Consider the following 11,534-nt stretch of genomic DNA (forward strand, 5'->3'; position numbering starts at 1 on the left):
GGAGGAGGCGGGGTCTGGGCGCCAAGAGCCAATCCCAGGGACGGAAAGCGAAGGAAGGAGGAGGAGCGACTTCCCACCAACGGAAGTGGCTCGTCTGCCGTCTCCCGCCCGCGCTGGCCGCGGGCTGGTTTCCGCTTCCGGGTCACGCTGCTTTGTGGCGCGCTCTTGAAGCTCCGCGGTCGCCATGGAGTTGGTGGGAGAGTACGTGGGGCCGGACGGGCAGCCGCAGAGGCTGCGGGCGCCGTGTGAGCTGCCGGGTGACGCCGACCCCCTCGAGGGCCTGCTGGCGGGCGCGGCCCAGATGAGGGAGCTGGTGTCCGAGCTCTTGGGCCCGCTGGTGCAGCGGGAGACGCGGGACCGCGTGGCGGCGGCCGGAGACGAGGCCTCGGATGGTGAGCTCTGAGAAGGGCCGGCGTGGAGGGCGGGGGCCTTGGGAGGAGGAAGGGGTGTCTGGAAGTTGTTGGCACTCGCCGCCCCGTTAGCTGGGCCGCTGGCCGCCTGGGCGTTTCCGCGACCCCCCCCCCCCCATGTTGGGGTCAGGATTTACTTTTCTGCAGAGGAGCTTAAACTGCTGGGTTTCCGGTGGTGATAATAATAGTAATACTAATAAAAGTAATGTAGCTGTTGGCTCTGATCAGAAGTCAGGCGCAGGTGTTCAGGACGTGGACGAAGTGGAGGTGTTGGTCAGTGTAGGCGGGGTGTAAAACGGCGTGCCCGCTGGGAAGGCCTGCGGCTTCCTCAGAGCTCGTGGAGATGGCGCGGTGTGGCTGCCAGGCCCCCGAGAGGCTCGCACAGGACCCGGAGACGTGCCTAGCGGCCTTGCGCACAGCTGAGACGTGGCAGCAAAAGGTGTCCAGCAACTGAGTAGAGCACCCGCGGAGCTGGGGCGGCGGCACGCAGTGGAATAGTATTCAGCAGGAAAGAGGAACGAAGCGTTGACACACGCCGCAGCGTGGCCGGACCGTGAAACCATGCAGCCTGAAATAAGCCGGCACCAAGGATCGCATGCTGTGTGCCTTTATTTGTCCCGAGACATACGCCATAGGCAAATCCACGGAGGCGGGAAGTGGACAGCAGCTGCCGGGCTGAGGGCCACGGAAGGGAGTGCTGGTGGGTAGGGGGTTCCTTTTTGGGGTGATGAAAGTACTCGAGAATTAGATAGTGGTGATGGTTGCACGAGCTACTAAAACGCACTGAACTGTACAGTTTCAAGAGTAAATTTTATGGTAAATGATTTAAATCTCTCCAAAGAACGATAGGAAAGTTTAAGCGCTGAAATTCTGCAGATCGGGTCGAAAATATGCATGATTTTAATTAATCGTTGAAGTGACTCATAATCAACCATTGTAGCTATCGAGACGTCTTTCAGCCACTGAACGTAATGTCATACAACAAATATTTATTTTAAAAGGTGGTGATGAAGATGATGCAGAAGATGAAAATAACATTGATAACAGCACTAGTTCAGGTGGACCATCTGCAAAACGACCAAAGCCATCATCATAACAGTAGCTCTTAGGAGGTTTTAAAAACTGCTGCTCTGTCCTCACTGTCCCTGGCCTTTAAGGAAGACTTGTGCTCTACTTGGAAAGGCATTTGTTTTTCTTTCCCAGGACATTTTTGCCAAAAAGAAAACTGTTTCTACTGCAGAAAGATAAATAAGTGTTTAGAAATGAAGTTTGTTTTCTCAAGTAAGAAATAAAATTCAGGCCATGGAACAATAATAGATTACTTAATAATGTATAAAACCCTCTAAGTTGGCAACTGAATTTTTATTTTGTTTTTAAAACAGCTGTTAAATTGTGATGTCTACATCTTTTAGCTTCTGTTGTAAAAAGTACAGGTCATGCTTCATGGGCAGTAACATTTCAAGGAACTGACGTGGGCTAAGTGATGCCTGTTGGACATTAGATGACATGCTGTCAGTTTCTTATAAGTAGAAGGAAAATAAGAGAATAAAAAATACTGACGTGAAAGAAGAGTCTTGAGAGAGCCCCGTGGAAATTTTGAATTCACACCTACACCGGTTGTGAAGACATCCCAAGATGACCCTATTCCGTGGACATGGACCGCTGTTCTGATGTGTCTTGTATCTTCAGAGAGACAGATGGCATGTGTTTTTGTGCTCTGATGTGTTATATGTACAAGGACAAATATAATGCCTTAAGTAAACAAGTAAACAATCTGTGTTGACGATAACTTGGATATTTTCTCTCCTTCTGTAGCCATACTTTGTTTTTACTTAAGGGATTATTAAATCCTTTTCAAAATACATATTCCCAAAATACATGTGAGTGTGTGTTCTCTTCTACTTGTCAGGGGGACTAGAGCATTTTTTGTTTGCCATACATCTCTCCTGATCAATTGAGATAGCTAAAATGCAAAGAAATCTCATAGCATGTACCTAAGGAATGCAAATGCTTGTATTCAGAAGATTTTAGTTTGGAAATAACCTGGAAGAAACTTTTGCAAATTATATAAAATTTATTTCAGAGGTAAATTGAATCTCAGAATAGGTATTTACCCCAGGTGACAGAGCTAAACATTGACAGAGCTAGATTGTACACCTATTTAAATATTGCTATTAAAGTTGTTAAAAAATAGAGAAATTCTTAACTTTTGTGATTTACCTTTATTACAAAATAATTTAAATGGATATAGTAGTACTTTGCCAGTTGTGCATTCTGAAGTCTGTAGCTTACAAAGTATATGCTATTAGGAAAACTCAATTTACATACCTTTTCATATTCCTTTTTTTCTAGGATTTGTTTATTTGAAAGACAGTTTTTTTGTGGTGAGGGGCCATGGCCAGGGGTGGGCCAGGCCAAAGCCAAGAGCCTAGAACTCCATCCAGATCTCCTGCATGGATGACAGGGGCCCAAGTACTTGGACCATCCTCCACTGCCTTCCAAGGTACATTAGCAGGGAGCTGGATCAGAAGTGGAGCAGCTGAGAGACCCACAGGATGCTGGTATCTAAGGCAACCACTTAGCCTGCTGTGGTACAGTGTTGGTCCTTCTGCCCCTCGTGTTCCTTTTTTTTTTTTTTTTTAAGATTTTAATTTAAAGGGAGAGACAGAGAGAAAGGTCTTTTATCTGCTGGTTCACTTCCCAAATGGATGCAACTGCTGGAGCTGGACTGCTCTGAAGCCAGGAGCTTCTTCAGAGTCTCCCATGTGGGTTCTGGGGTCCAAGCGTTTGCACCGTCATCCGCTGATTTCCCACGCAATAAGTGGAAAGCTGGATCAGAAGAGAAACAGCTGGGACACAAACAGGCAACCATATGGGATGCCGGCACCACATAGCCTGCTGTGCCACAGTGACCGCCCCTTATCTTAAAATGTTTAACTTGGAACATAAGCCTTCTGCTGAGCAGTCCAAGGTGGTTAGAACAATGTCAACTGGAAAAGTTAGAAATGGTGAGGAATCGTTTGTTTAGTTTATGGTAATGTTCCTAGGCCGTGCAGAGAGCTGGATCAGAAGTAGAGCAGCCAGGACTTGAACTGGTGTCCATATGGGATGCCAGCATTGTAGGCGATGGTTTTACCTACTACGCCACAGCACTGGCCCCAATAATATTTTAAAATATGAAACATACAGAATTTATGCAAGATACTTGTTATTTCTAACAGTTAATGTTGCTTTTATTCACGTAAAGAAATACTTATTTTAATAATAAGTGACAAGAACTTTCACCCTTTTGTAATAGGTTGTGGTTGCTTGGATGTGCTATTAGAATTCAGAAAAAAATTTACTTTGAGCAAAAGTAAAGTATGGGAGAAAATCATTTGTGTCATGTGCCCCTGACCACTCCCACCATCTAGCTCAGAGAATTTATGCTTCTGTAGCTACATGCTTTTCCAATCCTATTTGTCTAGCTCTTCTCATCTTTCAGGTTATTTGAAAGGCAGAGACAGAAAGAGACAGAGATCCTCCATCCACTGGTTCACTCCCCAAATGGCTGCAATAGCCAGGGCTGAGCCAGGCTGAAGCCAGAGGCCAGGAGCTTTCTCTGGGTCTCTCACATGGATGGCAGGGACTCGGGCACCTGGATTTTCCCAAGCATACCAGCAGGGAGCCGAATTGGAAGTGAAGCAGCCAGGTCTCCAACCAGGGACCAGCAGGCAGGCAGCAGTCCAAACTTCTACGCCACAGTGCGGGTCCCCCCCCCCTCCACCCAGGGAACCTTTTCAACTGAGAAGACCTATACTTTTTATGTTTTAATTCTGTTTTCATTTTATTTGAAAGGCAGAGAGACAGACTGATTTTCTGTCTGCTGCTTCACTCCCCAAATGCCTATAGCAGCAATAGTTTGGCCAGGAGATTTGAACACAATCTGGGCCTCCCACATAGGTGGCAGGGACCCAAGTTCTGGAGCCGTCTGCTGCTGCCTCCCAGGGTGCTCTTTAGGTGGCAGGGACCCAAGTTCTGGAGCCATCTCTGCTCCCTCCCAGGGTGCTCTAGGTGGCAGGGACCCAAGTTCTGGAGCCATCTCTGCTCCCTCCCAGGGTGCTCTAGGTGGCAGGGACCCAAGTTCTGGAGCCATCTCTGCTGCCTCCCAGGGTGCTCTTTAGGTGGCAGGGACCCAAGTTCTGGAGCCATCTCTGCTCCCTCCCAGGGTGCTCTAGGTGGCAGGGACCCAAGTTCTGGAGCCATCTGCTGCTGCCTCCCAGGGTGCTCTTTAGCAGCAGGAAGTTGGGATTGGAAACAGAGCCAAGGATCAAACCCAGGCGCTGTGATGGGAGTGCAGGCACTACAGTTAGCATCTTAACCACGGCACAGACTCCCCTCTGTAGGCCTAGACTTTGGTTTTTTGTTTTGTTTTTGTCTTTTAAAGATTTATTTTTATTTGAAAGGCAGAGTTACAGAGAAAAAGATCTGCCATCTGCTTCCATTAGCAGGGAACTGGGTCACAAGTGGAGCAGCCGGCACTGCAGGTGCAGCTTAGCCTGCTGTGCCAAAATGCCAGTCCCCCTTTAAAAAAAAAAAAAAGAAAAGAAACTGCTGTCTGGAGTGCTGGCATCCCATATGAGTACTGGGCGCTGGTTCAAGTCCCGGCTGCTCCACTTCCAATCCAGCTCCCTGTGAATGTGCCTGGGGAAGCAATGGAAGTGGCACAAGTGCCTTGGCCTGTGCCACCTACTTGAGACTCAGATGGAGTTCCTGGCTCCTGGCTTTGGTCTGTCCCAGACCTGGCTATTGACAACCATTTGGAGAGAACCAGTGGATGGAAGGCATTTCTCTCTGCCTTTCAAATAAATACATCTTTAAGGGGAAAAAGTGAGGAATTTTGAACATTCTGTAAACAAGGTCAAAATACAAAGAGGCAAACAGTATTTAGTATTTTCAGCATAAATGATTAGGAATTATTTCTTAGATTTCTCAAGTCCTAGTCAGGAAAAAGACAACAAATACATGAAGGACAGGATGAACAGGATCATAGAAAAGAAACACACATGCCTTTTAAGTGAAAAGAATACTTTCACAAAGAAATGAAAATTAATACCACCATGTGATACCGCTTTTCATTTTTAAGACTGAAAAATTAGCCTTGCCATCTGCTGGCAGCCATTAAGTAAGCCAGGATGGGTGCATACAAGTCTGTCCCCAAACTGGAAAAAGTAGCCGTCTAATGTGATGCACGTTCTAAGTGTCACCAGCTCTGCGATCCACAGGCTCCCTGCCCGACTCAGCCAAATAAAGTACAGTCTGGAATAGAAGACCTAGCACGGTTATGTCACACAGGATCCGTGTGTGCCATGGGAGCCACAAATGCCCAGTTCTTAAGGGTGCAACCTGTGAAGTTAATCAGCTAAAGTTTGCATGAAGTGTTCAGTCTGTTGCCAGAGAGCAAGCTGGATGCTGCTGGGGGGCCTTGGAGTCCTAAATTATCACTGGATTGGGGAAGATTTTATGTATATACATTTTTGAAGTTATCCTCATTGATCTATAATGCTATCAAAAGAAATTTTTTTAATTAATTTATTTATTTGAAAGTCTGATATACACAGAGAGAGGACAGGTTGGGGGGGGGGGGTCTTCCATCTGCTGCTTCATTCCCCTGATGGTTGCAACTGCCAGAGCTGTGCCAATCTGAAGATAGGAGTCAGGAGCTTCTGGGTCTCCCACATGGGTGCAGGGGCCCAAGAATTTGGGCCATCTTGTACTACTTTCCCAGGCCATATCAGAGAGCTGGATCGGAAGAGGAGCAGCCAGGACTTGAACCAGCGCCCATATGGGATGCTGGCGCTGCAGGCGGCGGCTTTACCCACTATGCCACAGTGCCAGCCCCAAGAAATCCTTTTTTTTTTGACAGTGGACAGTGAGAGAGAGAGACAGAGAAAGGTCTTCCTTTTGCCGTTGGTTCACCCTCCAATGTCTGCCGCGGCTGGTGCAATGCGGCCGGCGCACCTTGCTGATATCCGATGGCAGGAGCCAGGTGCTTCTCCTGGTCTCCCATTCAGGTGCAGGGCCCAAGCACTTGGGCCATCCTCCACTGCACTCCCTGGCCACAGCGGAGAGCTGGCCTGGAAGAGGGGCAACCGGGACAGAATCCGGCGCCCCAACTGGGACTAGAACCCGGTGTGCCAGCGCCACTAGGCAGAGGATTAGCCTAGTGAGCCGTGGCGCTGGCCCCAAGAAATCTTAATACCTAGTGAATCACCAAACCAGTCTAGGAGGGAGAACTTGAGGGCTGTCATCTGCAGGCCATGAGTTATGGCTTTGGGAAGGGTGACAAGTTTCACTCTGACATTGGTGGTTTTCACCAAGCAAAATTAAAGTGCAATAATTTTTTTAAATTTAAATATTTGAAAGGCAGAGAGAAAGAGAGAGACTTACATCTTCCTTCTGCTGATTCACTCCCACATGCCTGCAAACAGCTGAGGCTGGGCCAGGCCAATTCTCACATGAATGTCAGCACCCAGTATTTGAGCCATCACCGGCCTCCCAGGAAGGGAGAAGAAGCCGGAATCATGGCCGGCGCCACGGCTCACTAGGCTAATCCACCTGTGGCGCTGGCACACCGGGTTCTAGTCCTGGTCGGGACACCGGATTCTGTCCCGGTTGCTCCTCTTCCAGGCCAGCTCTCTGCTATGACCCAGGAGTGCAGTGGAGGATGGTCCATGTGCTTGGGCCCTGCACCCGAATGGGAGACCAGGAGAAGCACCTGGCTCCTGGCTTCGGATCAGCGCGTTGTGCCGGCCGCAGGGGCCGTTGGGGGGTAAACCAACGGCAAAGGAAGACCTTTCTCTCTGTCTCTCTCTCACTGTCCACTCTGCCTGTCAAAAAAAAAAAAAAGAAGCCGGAATCAGGAGCAGTACTGGGACCAGCACAGGCACCCAGTATGAGATGCACAAGTCCGTGCTGTGCCAAAAGCCTACCCAACGTTTGAAGACTAGATGATAGTGTATCTCGTTTCTAATAAGAAACCTTTTTGTCTTTGCTTTATCTTATTAGGGAGTTCTATATGTTAAGACATGCTATGTTCTATGATAGATATAAAATAAATTGTTTACAAGAAAAAGAAAAGCTGAAAGACTGATAAATATTGACCTGGGAAGAATGTAAGGTCGATAGTATATTGATGATCACATATAAATTGCTCTAGGGGCTGGTGCTGTGCGTAGCAGGTAAAGCTGCCGCCTGCAGTGCTGGCATCCCATATGAGCGCCGGTTCGAGACACGGCTGCTCCACTTCTGGTCTAGCTCTCTGCAATGGCCTGGGAAAGCAGTGGAAGATGGCCCAAGTCCTTGGGCCCCTGCACCCAAGTGGGGGGCCTAGAGGAAGCTCCTGGTTCCTAGCTTCGGATCAGTACAGCTCCAGCCGTTGTAGCCGATTGGGGAGTGAGCAGGCGGATGAAGGAGCTCTTTCTTTTTCTCTGCCTCTCTCTCTCTGTGTAACTCTGACTTTCAAATAAATAAATCTTTTTAATAAAAAAAGAACAATACTTCTTAAATACCATTTTTAAAAAATTGCTCTAAGCTCAAAGATGATTGATGATTCTGTTAAAATGTTAAATGTACACATTCTGACTCAACAGTGTCACTTCGAGGAATGTATCCTGTGGATAATAACACACATACACAAAGATTATTTTAATAATATTCATTGTGGGCCCGGCACTGTGGCATAGTGAGTTAAGCCGCCATCTACAGCACCAGCATTTCATATGGGTGCCAGTTCAAGTCCCAGCTGCTCCACTTCTGATCCAGCTCCCTGCTAATGTGCCTGGGAAAGCAGCGGAAGATGGCCCAAGTGCTTGGGCCCCTGCACCCACGTGGAAGACACAGAAGAAGCTCTTCACTTTGGCCTGGGCATTGTGCCCATCTGGGGAGGTAAGCAGTAGATGAAAGATTAATCTCTGTCTTCCTCTCTGTAACTCTGACTTTCAAATAAATAAACAATAAAAAGAATATTCATTGCAACATTATTCTTAGTAAGGTTAAAAACCTAAAAATTTATCAGCAGAAAGTAGATAAAACTATAGGGACATTAGTAGAATATAGGCTAAATGTGCCTGTGATATCTCTGATAGTTCAGTGGCCTCTGGGAAGAGGGAACTTTTTCATTGTATATCCTTTCATTCTCTGGGCTTTTTTTGTTGTTTTTTGGGGGAAAAATTTATTTTTACTTATTTTAATTTACCTTGAAAGGGAGAGACAGAGACAGACATCCTGTATCTGTTGGTTTATTCTCCAGATGTCTGCGGTAATCAGGGCCAGAATCAGGAGCACAGCAGGACTCAGGTCCTCCAGTGTGGGACATAGGCATCATTAAAACTCAGCTTTGTAAGGGCAGGTCAGCCATGCTAACACTTTAGAACACTGTCATGTAAGAAATTGGCAAAAAATAGCCAATCCAGACTTAAAGGATTCCAAATTTCCCATCCAAATACTTTGTCAGAATAGGGAGTAGAGGGGCTAATGCTGTGACATAGCAGGTAAAACCCGCTGCCTACAGTGCCAGTACCCCCTGTGGGTGCTGGTTCAAGTCCCAGCTGCTCCTCTTCTGATCCAGCTCTCTGCTATGGCCTCGGAAAGCAGTAGAAGATGGCCAAGTCCTTGGGCCCCTGCACCCTCATGGGAGAAGCACCAGAGGAAGCTCCTGGCTTTGGATCGGCACAGCTCCAGTCATTGTGGCCAGTTGGGGAGTGAACCACTGGATGGAAGACCTTTCTTTGCTTCTCCTTTTATGTGTAACTCTTTCAAATAAATAAATAAATCTTAAAAAAATAAATAGGGAGTAGAATGAAACTTTCAGAGAGGTTGGCAATGCAAGGTTAAAAATAAGATGGGGGTGTTTTAAAGGGGGCAATGGGTGGTAAGAGTAATATGCCTAAAATATAAAGTGAATTTCACAACGTTGCTGTAACTATTCCAGTTCTCGGGTGACCTTTGGGACCAGAATTGCTCTATTTAAAGACATGGCCCAGGAAACAGTGAATAAGCATCTAGAAATAAGCATCTCTTTAAATCTTCTAAAAGGAACAACTCACATTGGTACAACAGGCCATTGGGGTAGTTTTGTTTTGTTTTTAAGGATTATTTATTTGAAAGGCAGAGTTACAGAAAGAGATATTCCGTCCGCTGGTTCACTCTCCAGATGGCCACTGTGGCTGGGACTGAGCCAGGCAGGAGCAGGAGCTTCATACTGGTTTCTCGCATGGGTGCAGGGGCCCAAGTACTTGGCATCCTTTGCTGCTTTCTCAGGTGCATCAGCAGGAAAATGAACAGGAAGTGAAGCAACCAGGACTCAAACTGGCACCCATGTGGGATGCTGATGTTGCGGGCAGCAGCGTAACCCCTTCGCCACAATGCCAGCCCCAGGATATAGTTTCAAATAGGAATTTACTCTTCCCAAAATTTCTGGTGGAGGTAAGAAGTGGCTTCTAGAAACAGTAGATTAAATAAGTGCTTCATGGGGCCAAGACATCACTGTGAGTACTGGAGTACTGGAATTGTGTGCTGTAGCTGTGGGGATCCTGAGAGCTGATGCATGTCAGGTGGCTTGGGAGACTAACATGATGACAACTTGAATCTCTCAAGGGCTATGACAACCACTTGAAACCTTGTTTATGAATTTATATGTTTTTCTCTGCATCGGTAAGGAAGCTTCAAGACAATATTAGAAGAACTATTGACAAAAATGGGGAGGCTCAGTTCAAATCTAGGCCTTAACAAGAATATACCACTGCAAGCTGACACCGAAGAGAGCTTAGTAACTAAACGAAAACATGGCAGATTATTTTATGTAGTTAACAGTAAGTGTTAACTTTTAACCTTTATTCTTTCCAAGTATGAACCAGGTTCTTTTTCTGCCTAGTGAGAAAAGTGCATCGAACAGATAAATACTGAGTACCTACTATGTCCCAAGGCACTCTTCTAGATGGGGCCTACAGCTATGAACAGAAAAAATCCCCAGCCTCATGGAGTTTAGATTCTAACAAAATATATAACATGATGATAGTGCTGTGGAGAAGGACAGGAAAGGAGGTTGCTTAGTTTTAAATAGGACAGCCAGGGAGCAGAGCTACAGAGATTGATCTTCCCTCACTCCCCCAATGGTACAACAGCCCCGGCTGGGCCAGGCCAAAACCAGGAGCCTGGAGCTCCATCTGTGTTTCCCACACGGGTAACAGGGGCCTGGCCACTTGGGCCATCTTCCACTGCCTCCCCAGGCATATTAACAGTGAGCTGGATTGGAAGTGGAGCAGCTAGGACAGGAACCAGCACTCACTTAGGATGCTGGTATCACAGGCTGCAGCTTGACCCATTGCACGACTTACTCTGGATCGATAAATATTTAACAAAAAGAGTCAAGAAGACCGCAGTGGCTGGAGTCAAGTCAGGAGCAGAGAGACTTGTAGAAAATGAAGTGAAGGTAAAGGGTGGCATTTTATCTGTTTTTCTGAGAAGCTACAGGAAGGTTTTTGAGAGAGAGCATTTTAGAAAGATCTCACTGTCAACTGGGTTGATAATAGATTGTAGGGAACTAAAGGAGTGGCTTTTGGTGAGTGGACGTCAGCAGCTTGGTTTGGCCAGATTAAATTTGACAGGCCTGGTAGGACATCTTAGTAGACATATCAGTAGGTGGTCGCATATTCAAGTCTAGGGCACAGGAGAGAGGTGCAAGAGAAAAATGGGGGTATTTAAAGTCATGAGCTTGGATGAGATCACCAAGGATTATCAGGGGCTGGTGCTGTGCAGCAGGTTAGACTGCCACCTGTAGCACCAGTATCCCTTATGAGCGCCAGTTCAAGTCTCTGCTTCTCCAATTCTGACCCAGCCCTCTGTTGATTTGCCTGGGAAAGCAGCGGAGGATGGCCCAAGTACTTGGGCCTTTGCACCCACGTGGGAGACCCAGATAAAGCTCTTGGCTTCAGCTTGGCCCAGCCTCGCCAATTGTGGCCATGGAGAATGAACCAGCAGGTGGAAGATTTCTGTCTGTCCCTCTCTAGCTCTGCCTTTCAAATAAGTAAAATAAATCTTAAAAAAAAAAAACCTTAAAAATCAGTTCTTCAGTCAGATTAGCTA

The 11,534-nt window shown here is 46.9% G+C and overlaps 1 protein-coding gene across 2 annotated transcripts; it reads left to right on the forward strand.

Moving 5' to 3' along the window:
* The first annotated feature begins 95 nt into the window (after positions 1-95).
* Positions 96-8,340, forward strand: GON7 (GON7 subunit of KEOPS complex). Of its 2 annotated transcripts, none has more exons than XM_062181223.1 (2): positions 96-392; positions 8,042-8,340. In XM_062181223.1, exons 1-2 carry the CDS (start codon positions 185-187, stop codon positions 8,098-8,100), a joined length of 267 nt encoding a protein of 88 aa, XP_062037207.1. In that variant the 5' UTR covers positions 96-184; the 3' UTR covers positions 8,101-8,340. The 2 variants fall into 2 exon arrangements, with proteins under 2 accessions (XP_062037207.1, XP_062037206.1); XM_062181222.1 differs by lacking the exon at positions 8,042-8,340 and adding an exon at positions 1,412-2,199 and having other exon boundaries at positions 117-392.
* Positions 8,341-11,534: the final 3,194 nt, after the last annotated feature.

The sequence above is a fragment of the Lepus europaeus genome, chromosome 22 (genome assembly GCF_033115175.1).
Source record: "Lepus europaeus isolate LE1 chromosome 22, mLepTim1.pri, whole genome shotgun sequence".
In the NCBI taxonomy this organism is placed as follows: Eukaryota; Metazoa; Chordata; class Mammalia; order Lagomorpha; family Leporidae; genus Lepus; species Lepus europaeus.

Bases quoted from the DNA above. Each gene is read 5' to 3' on its own strand.
- GON7 (XM_062181222.1), top strand. From the start codon at position 185: ATGGAGTTGGTGGGAGAGTACGTGGGGCCGGACGGGCAGCCGCAGAGG. The intron at 393-1,411 runs GTGAGCTCTGAG...TTATTTTAAAAG, and splicing joins CGGAGACGAGGCCTCGGATG to GTGGTGATGAAGATGATGCA.